At 49.5% G+C, this 17,837-nt stretch overlaps 1 protein-coding gene across 1 annotated transcript in view; it reads right to left on the bottom strand.

Annotated features, from left to right (window-relative positions):
* The window catches only part of enah (ENAH actin regulator), a gene marked incomplete at its 5' end in the record, with an annotated part of 80,155 nt that overhangs the window by 23,614 nt on the left and 38,704 nt on the right, over positions 1-17,837 (bottom strand). Inside the window, one exon of the mRNA XM_084447470.1 lies at positions 16,232-16,304. Within this exon, the coding sequence (XP_084303596.1) occupies positions 16,232-16,304 (73 nt within the window). The remainder of the gene's footprint in view (positions 1-16,231; positions 16,305-17,837) is intronic.

The following is a 17,837-nucleotide window of genomic DNA, read 5'->3' as shown; positions in this document are numbered from 1 at the left end:
CAACCACAGTCTGTTCAACCAAGGTCTACATGATATATAGCAGTTTCAGTTCAACCATGGTCTATATGGTATATACCAGGCCAGTGTTCCTCCACACAACATCAACATTGGTCCATTTAAACCTAAATCATCTCTAAAGTCTTACATTATGCTTCACTCGGTCCAGTTAACACTCTGACCACTAGGGGACAGCATGGTCCAGGGTTAACAGGAGAGACTGGGACCAGTGTTCAGAGTAGAGGCTGGGACAGTTGAGCAAGTTGAGCAAAGCGTTTAGACTGACTGGTGAGTCCATTTTAGTGGCACCTTCACCACCCACCCACACGCACACGCACACACCTGCCAGATCGCCTCCCACCACCCTATCCACCTGGGCTGAGTTTCCCAGAGGCATCGTACGTTCACGTGAACGTTCATCGGTGAACGTTCACTGTAGCGCTACGTTCATCAATGCCTCTGGGAAACGCAGCACTGTACTCTCCTGGACTCCCCACCTGTCCCCCCCCAGCTCCGCCTCCCTGTCCTAACGCGCTTCTGTCCGGTCTGCTCTCTGTCTTCTAAACTGCTCTGGCATCAGCTGGTCTCATGCCTCATCTCTACTGGGCTGAGGAGAACACACGCCGCCCTGGGAGGGACCATTCATAATACTGCCTGTCTGTCTGTCTGTCTGTGTCTGTCTGTCTGTCTGTCTGTCTGTCTGCCTGCCTGCCTGCCTGTCTGCCTGTACAGTCTGTCTGTCTGTCTGTCTGTCTGTCTGTCTGTCTGTGTCTGTCTGTCTGCCTGTACAGTCTGTCTGCCTGTACAGTCTGTCTGTCTGTCTGTCTGTCTGCCTGTACAGTCTGTCTGTCTGTCTGTCTGTCTGTCTGCCTGTACAGTCTGTCTGTCTGTCTGCCTGCCTGCCTGTCTGCCTGTCTGTCTGTCTGTCTGTCTGCCTGCCTGTCTGCCTGTCTGCCTGTACAGTCTGCCTGTCTGCCTGTCTGCCTGTCTGTCTGTCTGTCTGTCTGTCTGTTTCTTTCTCTTTTCCTTCCCTCCTGTAATTTCAAGCAATTTCTCACCGTAAAAAAAGTCTCAATTTCTCTCTCTCTGGGACTTTAAAGGGGTTTCTCTGTCTCTATCTGTCATGCCTGAGCCAGACTCTCTCCTCCTCCTCCTCCCTCTGTACCTGACCTCATTCTCCACATTCATCTGTCAGACTCACGGAGAGAAGAGGGGGAGAGAGGAGGAGGAGGAGGAGGAGAGGGTAGGAGGAGTAGGATGTCCCAAATGTCCCACAGAGCCCCAGTGCCTCCTCAACTCCTCCCTCTTATCAAAGTAATTAAGAAGTAGGAGAGAGGAGACAGGACTACTGTCAGTAGTGTACAGTAATGTGTATGTAGGCCTGTCAGTAGTATAATTATGTGTATGTAGGCCTGTCAGTAGTATAATTATGTGTATGTAGGCCTGTCAGTAGTATAATTATGGAGATTAGGACAAACCCACCCCAGGGCAGTATGGGTAAGGAGGGGGCATGTTCCAAGCTAGCTGGGGTTCTAACAGAGTGTTAACCAATCACAATCCCTACCACCGTGACAGCTTTCAGAACAGTACCAGGCCTTATTGCAACAGAGGAAGGTAGCAGTGTCCATCCTGCAGCTGTGTGAGGAGGCGGGTGGTACAGGATGTTGACTGGGTCTTATCACAGTGCCAGCTAGCAGCTATAGTACACACAGAGCTGACAGGATCCTAGTAAGCATACTGAGTGATTTACTAGGGAAGGGTAGGAGTAGCAGTAGCTTGCTACAGTAGGCTAACGGTGACTAGCATAGAGCAGCAGTAGCTAGCTAGGCTAACGGTGACTAGCATAGAGCAGCAGTAGCTAGCTAGGCTAACGGTGAGGAGCAATGAGCAGCAGTAGCTAGCTATAGGCTAACGGTGATGAGCATAGACAAGAACTTACTACTGGTACTACTTAACTATACTGCCATTACTTAGAACTTAAAAAGCCAAATGGTTATAGCTTAGAATGCTGCATTAGTGGTTATAATGTAGAATGTTGAGTGGTTATAACTTGGAATGCTGAGTTTCAGTGGCAGCATTCTATGGAAGACACCATATCTCATTCGGACCGCATAGAAAAAGAAAGGAGTCATTTTAAGGAATGAGGAGGCAGACGCGTGTGGTAGGATAATGTTGGAGAGGAGGAAATTCCATACCTGTCCTCAGCAGTCTATTTCTGAGGGCATGGGTTTCATGTGTAATGTTATCTGAAACACACAGCATTCCCTGGCACAGCACTTCATAACATTCCTCCACAACACACACAGCAGCCCAGAACAACCTGTCGTATATAACCTGTCAGGGAGGAGACAGCATCCATAGAGGGGTATGTGTGTGTGTGTGTGTGTGTGTGTGTGTGTGTGTGTGTGTGTGTGTGTGTGTGTGTGTGTGTGTGTGTGTGTGTGTGTGTGTGCGTGCGTGCGTGCGTGCGTGCATGCGTGCGTGTGTGTGTGTGTGTGGCTGTGTGTGTGTGTGTGTGTGTATGTGAGAGTGAGTTTGTTTGTGAGAGAGAGAGAGTGTGTGTGTGTTAAATCTGGGGAGAATTATAGAAGGGTCCGTCTGCCATTCGCTGAGGGGTCAAAGATGTGTTTACAGCGTTGAAGATGACGTCATGCTGCAAACCTGCGTTTATACGCTGAGCAGCGTTGAAGATCTCATCATGCTACAGGAACGTCCACCTTCTGAACAAGAACATTCCTGAGCTCTGAGGCTAGCTCTCTCAGCCAGGACCATAAAACCCCCCATTAGGTACGGCAGTTGGAAGGAGCCTACACTCATGGTTCAAACTGAGATCATTCTCCAAACTGCAGAGATATTGCAGAGATATATCACAGTCACATCTCTATAACCCTAACCATAACTACACATCTCTATAACCCTAACCATAAGTACACATCTCATAACCCTAACCATAACTACACATCTCTATAACCCTAACCATAACTACACATCTCTATAACCCTAACCATAACTATACATCTCTAACCCTAACCATAAGTCCACATCTCTATAACCATAACCATAACTACACATCTCTATAACCCTTACCATAACTACACATCTCTATAACCTTAACCATAACTACACATCTCTATAACCCTAACCATAACTACACATCTATATAACCCTAACCATAACTACACATCTCTATAACCCTAACCATAACTACACATCTCTATAACCCTAACCATAACTACACATCTATATAACCCTAACCATAACTACACATCTCTATAACCCTAACCATAACTACACATCTATATAACCCTAACCATAACTACACATCTCTATAACCCTAACCATAACTACACATCTCTATAACCCTAACCCTAAAAAGGCGTGCTCTATGAAAGTCCCCTGTCATCGTCTCACAGGGCTCAGCCTCCAGCTGAAGGGTGAAGTCAGGTTTGTCTCATCTCTTCTCTCTTTTCCTCCTCTCAACTCTCTCTCTTCCTCCTCTCCTCTCTCTTCCTCCTCTCCTCTCTCTTCCTCCTATCTCCTCTCTCACTATTCCTCTTCTCCTCTCTCCCCCTCTTATTTCTCTCTATCTCCCTATCTTCCTCCTCTCTCCTGTCTCCTCTCCTCTCTCCAAGGGCCTCAAAGCTGTGAAGAACCTTGCAGATCCATTTGGCATCTCGCCTTCTGACACATGTTGCCTGGGGAACGGTTGCTAGGCGAGCGTGGGCGGCTGTACGGCCTGATTCCCGACGTCTACCAACAACTTACTACGAGAGAAGAAATCACCCTGGTCTCTCTATTACAGGAGAGTGAGTGAGAATGAGAGAGAGAGAGAGAGAGAGAGGGCTGTACTCAGGAGCATAATTCATTCTACAGTATCTACAGTCATAGCTTTAAGACATAAGCTGCGCCGAAGAGCCTCCTCAGGAGAGAGAGAACAACTGAAGCCAGAAGTCATTCTACAGTCAAAGCTGCGTTCAGGAGCTTCCACACCAACCCACAGCACTAACACTGGCAGCTGGTGAACAACAGAGCAACAGAGTTACCCTGCTGTCCTTAATCGAGACATCCAGAGGAACCTGACACTGCAGAAACGCAAACCTGGCAACCGCAGAGTCCAGTTGGTCAGAGCGGCTTTCCCCATTGGCTCAGAGTGTCGGAGCAGCTCTGTTTGATTGGATGGTGGCCCAGATGGCCCATATGGGGCTATTCTAGCGAAGACCCGGTGCAACTCTATAACAACACTCCTGTTCCATGTGTCCAACAAACCAGCAGCAGACCGGATCAGGCTGAGTGCGAGCCAAGAAGATCTGGTGATCCAAGAGCATTACCTTGTGTGTGTGTGTGTGTGTGTGTGTGTGTGTGTCTGCATGTGTGGGTGGGTGCTTGCGTACACCCCCCCCCCCCACACACACACACGCGCACACAGGAAGCAGGCAAGCAAGAATGGGTGTTGGATTTTCAGAAATTGAAAACGAGATCCCTTTTTGTATGATGAAATGAAAGTTGTACTCTTTAGTTGAATGATTTGTATCTGATTATTCATTGTATTTAGATGACTATGAAAGACGAATTGTATTTCAGTTTTTTTGTAGTAAATTTCATTTCATTTGTAAAGCAAGGGAGAGAAGAAAAAATACATTAGATATTATTTCTACACATTGCAAAATGTATGTAAGTGTCTTAACAGTCTTATTAGCCTGTGCAGGCCGGGCACCTTGAGTGCATGACACTATAATCAAATAAAATAAATCATCAGCAAAACAGCATCAGCAGCCTTTCCTCTCTTAATGACTGTCAATCTGCTCACTCGCCGGCTCCCAACACAGCTGTTAGCATAGCGCCTCTTCAGCTGTTAGCATAGCGCTACTTTACTGTACAGCAGCATGTAACAGCTGTTAGCATAGCGCTACTTTACTGTACAGCAGCATGTAACAGCTGTTAGCATAGCGCTACTTTACTGTACAGCAGCATGTAACAGCTGTTAGCATAGCGCTACTTTACTGTACAGCAGCATGTAACAGCGCATACGTCCGCCTATGAGGCCTTGATCCAGCATTTAGCGACTTAGCGCAGACGTCCCCCACGGCCCACTGGTCCTCCAGCCCTGACCGCTGACCTTGAGCAGAGCTGTTTCTCCACCTGGCAGATGTGCTCCAGAGGTCCAGCCAGGCTCCTCCCCCAGCCTCACACTCTCACACCCACAGCCATTACTCTGCCTCATGTCTCCAATCTCACCCTCATACTCTGAATTAACCGGGGATGTTAGAGAGGGACGGTATACGTTCTCCAGTATATCTGTCTTTAGTATAACTGTATTTACAGTTTTTGTGATAATCATATGTTTCCCATGCCAATAAAGCACTTTGAATTCAATTGAGAGAGAGAGAGAAAGAGAGAGAGAGAGAGAGAGAGAGAGAAAGAGAGACAGAGAAAGCGAGAGAGAGAGACAGAGAGAGAGAGTGGTAGAGGGGTGGTAAGAAAACTCTTCAAGCCGCATGCTTGTCCCATGTAACCCAGTGGAAACACAGCATCAGCAACATGGCCACATTCCCAAAGTATGTGATCCAAATATTCATTTGTTGTGTGTGTGTGTGTGTGTGTGTGTGTGTGTGTGTGTGTGTGTGTGTGTGTGTGTGTGTGTGTGTGTGTGTGCGTGACAGAGCACAGAATGTATTTGAGAGTTGAAAATAAACAGACAGGCTGCATTCCATGTGGTCATTCAAGAATTTGGTGTGTTGTCATTGGCTTGCTTACCCTTAAATATGTTTTCTGTGAATGTTCATAAATGGAGTGACATGAAGCTTGAAACACATACCGTACACATGCACCTTAGTGGGCCTGTGTGCACTGTCCTAGTCCAGGCCATAGCTGAGCAGGGAGAGAGGGGTTTGGCTGATGGACAGCTGGAGCCTCTGTCTGTTATCCTCCTCCTCTCTCTCTCTCTCTCTCTCTCTCCTGTCTGTTATCACTCTGTTATCACCCTCTCTCTCTCTCTCTCTCCTGTCTGTTATCACTCTGTTATCCTCCTCCTCTCTCTCTCTCCTTTCTGTTATCACTCTGTTATCCTCCTCCTCTCTCTCTCTCTCTCTCTCTCCTGTCTGTTATCACTCTGTTATCACCCTCTCTCTCTCTCTCCTGTCTGTTATCACTCTGTTATCACCCTCTCTCTCTCTCTCCTGTCTGTTATCACTCTGTTATCCCTCTCTCTCTCTCTCTCCTGTCTGTTATCACAGTTATCCTTCTCTCTCTCTCTCTCCTGTCTGTTATCACTGTTATCCTCCTCCTCTCTCTCTCTCTCTCCTGTCTGTTATCACTCTGTTATCCTCCTCCTCTCTCTCTCTCCTGTCTGTTATCACACTGTTATCCTTCTCTCTCTCCTTCTATTTTCTCTCCCCCTCTTCATCACATCTGCTCTCTCTCTCACACACATCTCAATTTAACTCTCGCCTCCCTCTGATGTTCTAAAGAGGTTCTAAACAGCAGTTTCTGAACAGGAGGTTCCAAAACAGGTTCTACCAGGAGGTTCCAAACAGGTTCTAAACATGTTCTAAATAGAAGGTTCTAAACAGGAGGTTCTGAACAGGAGATTCTGAACAGGAGATTCTGAACAGGAGCACTGTACTAGTCATAGTTTAATTTTAGTTTTCCATTGTGGTTCGAATGGCAGTCAATGACACAGAGCATACCCCAGCCATTAGCTCTGAGTGTTAAAATAGCTGTGGTGTTGTAGTCCAACTACAAGGCCAGATAATGGATGGCTATGTAACAGGAAACTACGATGACCAGAGTCCTCAACAATTTCACCATTAGATAGTTATTTATAAAAGGTGGAACCTTGACATCCATCAAGGCTCTGACAAGGCTGGCCTGATTATAGACAGGCAGCGGCTAACTATGGTACCCAACACTACACCAAGGTCAGGACTGTCATGTCCTGGACTGTTCATTTTCGGAAAGCTGTGTGTGTGTGTGTGTGTGTGTGTGTGTGTGTGTGTGTGTGTGTGTGTGTGAGTGTATTGAGTTTACATCACAGGATTACATCAGCCAGCCTGCTGCATTGACTGTGATGCTAAATACGGAGGCAGGACCGCAGCTCCAGCAGAGAGAAGATGAGAGCCAGATGCATTACACACACACACACACACACACATACACACACACACACACACACACACACACACACACACACACACACACACACACACACACACACACACACACAGACACACAGACACACACACACACCTCTCCCCAGAACAGAACCAAGCAGACCCAGTCAGGATTGGGTCAGTCAGGATTGGGTCAGATAGCCTTAAAAGGAGCTTGGGTGAGAGTCAGGGTAAAGGAATTCTTTACTACTGAACTGAGCGTGTGTGTGTGTGTGTGTGTGTGTGTGTGTGTGTGTGTGTGTGTGTGTGATACGTCAGGTTCTCTGAGGTCATGGGTCAAGGGACATGAAGAGGCGTGTGATTGGTCCAGTGGTGTTCTGAGCAGGTAACAGGACCTACTGCAGCTACAGAGCTAGATGGATGGTTCTCTGCTGGATGGTGATGTCATCACGTCTAAGCCTGGACTAACAGACGAGCAAGTCAAACACCTCTCTCAAACACTCGCCCATATTGTGTGTGTGTGTGTGCGTCTGTGTGTGTACTGTATGTGCGCACATCTGCGTGTGTGTGTGTGTGTTCATGTGAGTGCATGTCCTATAATCTCCTAGTTAATGATGGAGTTAACATGAGAAGCGTGCCAGGAGGAACCAATCAGATCGCTCTGATGGGGAGCAGGTCTACTTTATGAGGCGGCAACATAAAGTCATATCACACTTTTGTGCTGCAGATTGCTCATCACAAACACACACACACACACACACACACACACATGCACACACAGACGCACACACAGCCCTGCTGTAGTACTGTCACCATGGTGAAGCTGCAGTGTCATACAGTGTGAAACATTAGTATGACACACTGTTCTGGACCTGTTCCGCCCACTCAGAGTGAGGTCACAGCTCTCTTCATTCCCAGCACAGCACTACTGCAGTACTCAGACCAAGGTCTTATCTACACACACACACACACACACACACACATTGACTGTGTGTGTGTGTGTGTGTGTGTGTGTGTGTGTGTGTGTGTGTGTGTGTGTATGGGGTGTGAAAAGTGCCATTTTGGTTGCTTGTTCCAAGCTTACTTACAACGTGTATGTATATATGTGTGTATGTGTGTATGTATATACATACACACAAACATACATACATACACAAACGTTCGCGTTAACCAGCACAGCTCACTACAAAACATGCGCACATGCGCGGTAGTTCGATCGTGCTTTAAATGAATGGGGGAGCTCACGTGACCGAATGACTGTTTGCGTTGTGAGTTGTGAGCTCAGTGGTGCGTGTATGTATGTATGTGTGTCTGTGTGTCTGTCACGTGTACCACGAAGGGTTGCTTGTTCACACATTACAAGACCATGTGTGTATGTGTGTGTGTGTGTGTGTATGTGTGTATGTATGAGATCGAACATAGCCTACATACATACACACACACATACATACATACATACATACACGTTCGCTCCAACCAGCGCAGCTGTATGTGAAACCGCTTGCGCAAGCGCGGTAGCCACCGTACTTCCGCGTGACGTCACCGAATGTGTTGCTGCTGTTTTCACTCCGTGAAAGTGCGTGTATGTATGTATGTATGTGTGTGTGTGTGTGTGTCTATGTTTCGACTCGCTTAATGAATGACTTCGATACATCGCTTCAGAGAATGAAGACGACTATGGTAAATATAGCACTAAAAATATTAATATCTGCGTGGTTAGATGACAAGACCATGCTTTGTGGGTAGATCGTATGCCAAATCAATTAGTTTTTTTGTTTAGATGGGGGAGAGCCGGGTCAAAAGTCGCGCGGGACAAAAGTCGCGTTCCCATTTTCTCCAGAATGACTGGACCTGCAAATATGTGGTTATACATGCCTGCACATATTACCGTGTACGAGCTCCCTTCAAATTTTGGGCGCGATCGCAGCATATTTGACAGAGATATCGATGGAAAAACACTTTTGCCCCATATAAGTAAAATCATGGTCTCATAAGCATTTTTCGATTGTAAAATTGTGTTCACTTGTTTTAGTTTGCAAACATATGCAATTTTCTTGAATGAATGATTGTGTTTCACTGAGGAGAATCTCTAAGAATGTCTTCCTCACACCCAAGAGTAGAAGGCTATATCCAGAACATTTTGTTAAAATCTTTCTTTTTTTTGTCTTCAATCAAGTTCAAATGAATTAGCCTAGTCCGTTTCATCAGTTGATGGGTGGCTGTGGTCCAGATCCTCCCTCAGGATTTTTTGGTCATCACACACCTAATTTCCTGCATTCTGGTAAAATTTTATGTACATGTTGTAAATATTGAGGGGAACGTATCGCCTGCGTGCGTCCCCCAGAAATGTATACCTATGTATGCTTAAATAGATAGAACATTCTGTTCCGATCAATAATAGACAGATAGATGTTATGTTAAGCTAAAGTAGTTTATAAATTACGTTTTTTAACTTTCAGAATAGGGCAGTGGCTAGTTTTCTGTGCAAAACTAGAATGGAGAAGTAAGACGCCTCCTTCCCTCCACTAGTCTGGGGGTCCACCTTGGGCAAGTGGTAGTACCCCCTAGCCCCCCTACCTGGGGTTACAGGTAAAAAAAACCCTGATGACAGAACAACTAAAAGGAAGAGAGACCCGGCCCGGAGGAATCCGGGGGCCCTCGTCTGGAGCCAGGCCCAGACGGAGGGCCCGCCTGCGAGCCACGTAGCCCGGCCGGGCCCAGCCCGAACAAGCAACATGGCAACACCATCTCATCCTCTATCGTTCCGTGGACCCACCACCCGCGGGAGGAATTGTCGGGGTCGGGTGCGCTGCCAACTAGGTGGCGGTGAAGGCGGGGGGCACCGACGGACCGGACCCGGGCGGCAAAGGCTGGCTCTGGGGACATGGAACGTGACCTCGCTGGGAGGGAAGGAGCCGGAGCTTGTGAGGGAGGTGGAGTGATACCAATTACACCTGGTGGGGCTAACCTCCACACAGAGCACCGGCGCCGGCTCCTGGATAGGGGTTGGACCCTGTTCTTCTCCAGAGTTGCTCACGGTATGAGGCGTAAGGCAGGTGTGGCTATACTAGCTAGCCCCCAGCTGAGCGCCTCTGTGCTGGAGTTCACCCCAGTGGACGAGAGGGTCACCTCCCTGCGCCTTAGGACTGTGGGGGGGGGGGACTGACTGTGGTTTGTGCTTATGCACCGAACAGCAGTTCAGAGTACTCGGCCTTCCTGCAGACCCTAAGTGGAGTCCTATTTGGGGCTCCTGCAGGGGACTCCACTGTCCTACTGAGGGACTTCAATGCACACGTAGGAAATGATGGAGAAACTTGGAGGGGCGAGATTGGGAGACATGGCCACCATGATCTGAACCTGAGTGGTGTTTTGTTGTTGGACTTCTGTGCTAGTCACGGTTTGTCCATAACAAACACCATGTTCGAACACAAGGATGCCCACAAGTACACCTGGCATCAGAACACCTTAGGTCAAAGGTCGACGATCGATTTCGTTATCGTATCATCTGATCTGAGGCCATGTGTTTTGGACACTCAGGTAAAGAGAGGGGCAGAGCTGTCCACTGATCACCATCTGGTGGTGAGCTGGTTTCGATGGCGGGGGAAGCTTCTGGACAGACCTGGAAAACCCAAGCGTGTAGTGAGGGTGAACTGGGAATGTCTGGAGGAATAGCCTGTCCGGAGAGATTACAATTGCCACCTCCGGGGGAGCTTCTCAGGCATCCCTGTGGAGGTTGGGGACATCGAGCATGAGTGGTCGGTGTTCAAAGCCTCCATTGCTGAAGCTGCGGCTGGGAGCTGTGGCCTGAGGGCCATAGGTACCTCAAGGGGCGGTAACCCTCGGACACCATGGTGGATAGCGGTGGTCAGGAAAGCCGTCCAACTGAAGAAGGAGGTTATGTTAGCCCGGGAGACCCCAGAAGCAGTTGCAGGGTATCGACTGGCCCGGAGGGCTGCGGCTTCGGCCGTGACCAAGGCAGTGGGAGGAGTTCGGAGAAACCATGGAGAAGGACTTTCGGTCGGCACCAAAGTGTTTCTGGAAGACCATCAGACACCTCAGGAAGGGAAAGCGGGGGATCATCCAAGCTGTATACAGCAAGGAGGGGACACTGCTGACCTCAACTGAGGAGGTTGTTGAGCGTTGGAAGGAGCACTTTGAGGAACTCCTGAACCCGACTAATCCACCCTCTACGATCGAGGCAGAGCCGGAAGATGATGGGGGGTCGTCAATTTCCTTGGAGGAGGTCACTGAGGTAGTCAAACAACTCCACAGTGGCAGAGCCCCAGGGACTGATGAGATCCGTCCAGAAATGCTGAAGGCGCTGGGTGTTGAGGGGCTGTCTTGGTTGACACGCCTCTTTAACATTGCGTGGAAGTCTGGATCAGTGCCAAAGGAGTGGCAGACTGGGGTGGTGGTCCCAATATTCAAAAAAGGGGACCAGAGGGTGTGTGCCAATTATAGAGGCATCACATTACTCAGCCTCCCAGGGAAAGTTTACTCCAAGGTGCTGGAAAGGAGGGTCCGGCCGATAGTCGAACCTCAGATCGAAGAGGAACAATGCGGATTTCGTCCTGGTTGTGGAACCACCGACCAGCTCTCGCGAGGATCTTGGAGGGGGCTTGGGAGTTTGCCCAACCTGTCTACATGTGTTTTGTGGACTTGGAGAAGGCTTACGACCGGGTCCCTCGAGAGGTCTTGTGGAGGGTGATGCGGGAGTATGGGGTGAGGGGGTCCCTACTTAGGGCCATCCAATCCCTGTACACCCAGAGCGAGAGCTGTGTCCGGGTCCTCGGCAGTAAGTCGTCTTCCTTTCCGGTGGGGGTTGGCCTCCGCCAGGGCTGCGCTTTGTCACCAATCCTGTTTGTGATTTTCATGGACAGGATATCGAGGCGTAGCCGTGGGGAGGTGGGTTTGCAGTTCGGTGAGCTGGGGATCACGTCGCTGCTATTTGCAGATGATGTGGTCCTGATGGCATCATCTGCCTGCGACCTCCAGCACTCTCTGGATAGGTTCGCAACTGAGTGTGAAGCGGCTGGGATGAGAATCAGCACTTCTAAATCTGAGGCCATGGTTCTCAGCAGGAAACCGGTGGCCTGTCCGCTCCGAGTAGGAAATGAGTCCTTACCCCAAGTGAAGGAGTTCAAGTATCTGGGGTTCTTGTTCACGAGTGAGGCAACCATGGAGAGGGAGTTTGGCCGGAGAATCGGAGCAGCTGGTGCGGTTCTGCAGTCGCTTTACCGCACTGTTGTGACGAAAAGAGAGCTGAGCCAAAAGGCAAAGCTCTCGATCTACCGGTCTATCTTCGTCCCCACCCTCACCTATGGTCATGAAGGATGGGTCATGACCGAAAGAACGAGATCACGGATACAAGCGGCCGAAATTAGTTTTCTCCGGAGGGTGGCTGGGGTCTCCCTGAGAGATCTTAATTTAATATTATTTATTGTTCTTTAAATGTTCTTAGCCATTAGACAAATATATTCCAGGAGCCTGCCCCAGGTTGCCTGTTTCAATATCTGTGTGGTCTGAATGGCTCTATTTGCTACTAACCCTGCTCTGCCTTCCCTCTGCCTTCCCTCTCCCTGGTGCCTCTCTCTCTCCCTCCTATCTTCTAACCAGGTTCAGTGGATGCCCCACTGTCACCAGCAGACCTCACGAAGTCCGATAGATACCCCTGTGTCTACTGTGGATGATGTAGCATGTCCGTAGAATATTCTCTCTCCTATGATGCTTTTAGCCTCTCTCACTCTGAAATGTAATTCAATGCAATGTATTGCTTCATAAATGTTCTTAGCCGGTAGACAAACATACTCCTGGAGCTTGCTCGATCGCCTTGTTGAGAGGGGTCAGGGAAGAATTTTTACAGCTCACTTATCTGGCCCCCGGGTGATTACTGTTTTTTTGCTTCCCTCTGGAATATGTAGAGAGTGGGTCGTATGCCCACCTCCCTTGTTCTCTGTAAAGCGCATTGTGTTGCCTCTGGGTATGAAATGCGCTATACAAATAAAGCTTTGATTGATTGATTGAGATCGGGTGAGAAGTTCAGTCATCCGGGAGAGACTCGGAGTAGAGCCGCTGCTCCTTTGCGTTGAAAGGAGCCAGTTGAGGTGGTTCGGGCATCTAGTGAGGATGCCTCCTGGGCGCCTCCCTCCCGTGTCCGGCTGGGAGGAGGCCGCGGGGTAGACCCAGGACTAGGTGGCGGGACTACATCTCCGCACTGGCCTGTGAGCAGCTAAAGATTCCCCAGGCAGAGCTGGTTGATGCTGCTAGGGAAAGGGATGTCAAGGTTGTTTTCATCAATCTGTCTTGATGAATCGCTAGTTGTGCTTACATAGAGAGCATAGGCCTGTTGTGGTTTTTCACATGCCTCTGTAATATGATCTTTAGAAACGTCTTTAGACACGAAAGAGCTTTCTCACTTGCTCCAGCACGCATGCGCACAGCGTGCTGGAGCAACGATTGCGCGCTGTGCGCATTAGTGCTGGAGCAAGTGAGGAAGCTATTTCGTTTTGAAAGACGTTTCTAAAGATCATGGCATGTGAAAACTAGGGCTGTAGGATTGTATCGATACAACGATGCATCGCGGTACGTAGTCTCGCGATACTGTATCGATCTTTCAGCCCGGAATATCGATACAGCCGGGCGCTGTAAAATTTAAAAATTTTTTTTTTTTTTTTTTGATTTACATTTTTAAATCCAGTTTAAAAAGCATATTCTACAATATTAAGTTAAAAAAGCATACATATAAATCATTTTGAAAAACCATAAATACTACAATGTTGACAGTTTAAAAAGCATGGATATCAAATGTAAAATATTTATTAGCTAGCTCTCTGTCCAGTCATTGAGTTTGAGTTATCTATATAGTGCATTTGAGCCATTCAGTTTTCAGTCTTGAACACTTAAAATCTTTCAGTAAATGATGTGTGTATCGCAATACGTATCGTATCGTATCGTATTGTATCGTGACCTCTGTATCGTGATACGTATCGAATCGTGACCTGTGTATCGTGATGCGTATCGTATCGCGAAATCCAAGATGATATACAGCCCTAGTGAAAACCACAACAGTTATGCTCTATGTAAGCACAACTAGCGATTCATCAAGACAGATTGATGAAAACAACCGTTTCGCGGCAGAAAATAGATTTTTAGAAGCTGCATTCTCGTTGCCCCCCCCACCGCCATTACATGGATATACTAGCTCGCGCTGGATTTTACATTTCTTCTACAGGCCTCCGAACTACACCAAAGTGATCTCGGTGAGTCAAACGTCTTATAATATGTCGTAAATAAGGTCCGGGTTGTCAAAAACGAGCATTGTCCTTTAGGGAGATTAATCTGTTTGCTGACAAGAGAGTTGTTTGTATCCCTGTGTGTGTGTGTGTGTGTGTGTGTTTGTGTGTGTGTGTGTGCATGCGTGTGAGTGTGTGTGCGTCTGTGTGTGTGTGTGTGTGTGTCTGTGCGTGCGTGCATGTGTGTGTGTGTGTGCATGCGTGCGTGTGTGTGCAGCAGGAGAGGACGGACCTGAGGGGATTTAGAGCAGTGTGTGTTTGAGAGTTGAGAGCTGGAGCCGTACTCTGCTTTCTATCTGTCCTTTGAAGTCCTCACACACACACCTACACACGCTAATGAGTTCACCCCAACACCTCCATCACCCCAACACCTCCCAGCTCTCTTCCACAAACACGCATCCTTCCAGAGGTACCTGACCTCTAACTGTTGTTCTTCTCCTAAAATGGTCAGGTAAGCACACACGCACGCACGCCAGGGTTGGTGTCTATGCCTCTATGTTGCAGTGTGATCCAGTGCTCAGCAGGGGGGATCTGATGTGTTGGCTCCTCCCTCAGCTGTCAGGCCCCGCCTCTCTATCACACACCAGCATGTCCTGAAGGTCTCAGTAAGACCAGGCGACAGAGAGAGACCGCCGGGCGAAGGTACGCGGTGGAGAGATCAGCGGAGGAGCCCAGGTGTCATCTACAGGGACATGTCTGGAGTCTCCTGGGAAAGACAGGTGGAGACTCCGCCGTCCTCTTCACATGGAGAGACGGGACCTCATCCCGAACAAGAGAGGACAGACGGGAGCTCATCCCGAACCAGAGAGGACAGACGGGAGCTCATCCCGAACCAGAGAGGACAGACGGGAGCTCATCCCGAACCAGAGAGGACAGACGGGAGCTCATCCCGAACCAGAGAGGACAGAGGGGAGCCCTGCGTCCTCGTAGGGACGGCGGTACGACTGCAGGCAGCCAGCACAGGGGGAAGAATGGAGAGCCGGAGTTCGGAGCCTGGACATTGTCTGCAGATCGGGAGAAGCTGTTCTCTTTATCTCCCTGTAGGAGAGCAGAGCACCCAGGTCTGGAATATGATGTCGGCTGGAACTGGAAACCGATGAAGTGTGCGGAGGAAGGTGGGGGGGGGGGTTACATGGGAGAGCTTGGAAACATAGGTAGCTTGGAAACCACAGGCGCTGCAGCGTTCTGAATACTTTGAGGCCCCCTCTCTATCTCCCTCCCCTCCTCTCCCCCCTCCTCTTCTCCCCTCTCCCCCCTCCTCACCCCTCCTCTCCTCTCCTCTCCCCCTCTCCTCTCCTCTCCTCCAGTGTGGTGCTCTGCTGTATCTGAGCTGAGCAGAGCTGGCTGCCAAGGGAATGAGCTGGCACAACAACACCTGGCGCCAGCCAAACACCACAGCCTCACTTAACCAGAGAGAGAGAGGGAGAGAGAGAGAGAGAGAGAGAGAGGGAGAGAGGGAGAGGGAGGGAGAGAGGGAGGGAGAGAGAGAGAGAGAGAGAGAGTGGGAGGGAGAGAGAGGGGGAGAGAGAGACAGAGGGAGGGAGAGAGAGAGGGAGGGAGAGAGGGAGGGAGGGAGAGAGAGGGGGAGAGAGAGACAGAGGGAGGAAGGGAGGGAGGGAGGGAGAGAGGAAGGGAGAGAGGGAGGGAGAGGGAGAGAGATAGAGAGAGGAGAGCGAAAGGGAGGGAGGCGGAGGGAGGGAGAGTGAGAGGAAGGGAGAGGGATAGAGAGAGAGAGAGAGAGAGAGAGGGATAGAGAGGGACAGAGAGAGGGAGGGAGGGAGCGACCTCTACACATGGATCTCTGCAGTATGTCAGTGAGCTTCAGGTTCTTACCTCCTCTGCAGGTCCAGCTCCTCCGGCGAGGGTCCGTTCTGCACCTGGGGGCTCTGTCTGGGCAGCGTGGGGCCTGCAGGGTCGACACACACACACACAGGTCACACAGCTGGCCATCTGCGCATACACACACACACACACACACACACACACACACACACACACACACACAAACACACACTCTAACTACAATCTCAGGTCTAAGTCCAGACCACAGTACCTCCTAGCATCCCAGTCCAGACCACAGAACATCCCAGTCCAGAACACAGAACATTCCAGTCCAGACCACAGAACATCCTAGTCCAGAACACAGAACATCCCAGTCTAGACCACAGAACATCCCAGTCCAGAACACAGAACATCCCAGTCCAGACCACAGAACATTCCAGTCCAGACCACAGAACATCCTAGTCCAGAACACAGAACATCCCAGTCTAGACCACAGAACATCCCAGTCTAGACCACAGAACATCCCAGTCCAGAACACAGAACATCCCAGTCCAGAACACAGAACATCCCAGTCCAGACCACAGAACATTCCAGTCCAGACCACAGAACATCCCAGTCCAGAACACAGAACATCCCAGTCCAGAACACAGAACATCCTAACATCCTACATCCTTCTGATGTTGTGGTGACTCTGTACTGTAGGTTAGTGGGAGGGTGGATGACAGGTCTGTTCTTCACAGAGAGACTGGTGACCTCGAGTGAGTGACATGGATGTTGACCCGTTGTGACCAGCCAGCCATTTCTGCATATCAAAGATAACTAAATAACACTGACATCTCTTTCACAATAAACCAATAACCAAATCCATTTACCTCAGTTTCCTCCCTCCCTCCCTCCCTCCCTCCCTCCCTCCCTCCCTCTCTCAAGTCAAACCATCCTTCCTTCCTTCCTCCCTCCCTCCCTCCCTCCCTCCCTCCCTCCCTCCCGGATCCCATAGTCGATGTCACTCTGATGTCACAAGCACTTTGACCATTCGGTGAGAGGGGATGAGACAGAAAGAGAGAGAAGAGAGAGAGAGGGAGAGAGAGAAAGGGAGAGAGGGAGGGAGGGAGGGAGGGAGAGAGAGTGGAGAGGATGAGAGAGAGAGAGTGGAGAGGAGGAGAGAGATCAGCTGGAGGTGTGGCCTAGCATGTCAGCTGGGGGGTGTGGCCTAGCGTGATCAGCTGGGGGGTGTGGCCGAGCGCGGCGTCTCAGACAGTTCAGGCAGAGACGTGCGGTACGGCGCAGAGGCCTCAGACTAAACCCTCTCTGCTTGGCCGGCATCCAGAAGCTCTGTCTCCGCTGCAGACGAGCTCATGAATCATCCCCATCCATCCCATCATTAGATCTACCATTACATCACTGGGACAGGAAGTGGATGCGTTCTGCTCAGCGCATTAGAAGAAGCTCAGAACTACTCAGAACAATAGCAGCGTTAACCAAGCACACCAGACACACCAGACATGAGCCTGTAAACCCGGACGCACAGGAACACAGCTCCATAACACACCTCAGACGAAACACAGCTCCATAACACACCTCAGACGAAACACAGCTCCATAACACACCTCAGACGAAACATCATTACAACCAGCATCAGAGGATCTGCACAGAGAAA

The sequence above is a fragment of the Borostomias antarcticus genome, assembly GCF_949987555.1.
Source record: "Borostomias antarcticus genome assembly, chromosome: 12".
Classification (NCBI taxonomy): domain Eukaryota; kingdom Metazoa; phylum Chordata; class Actinopteri; order Stomiiformes; family Stomiidae; genus Borostomias; species Borostomias antarcticus.
The sequence above is the reverse complement of the archived record's forward strand: the minus strand, read 5'-3'. Positions and strand labels throughout refer to the sequence as shown.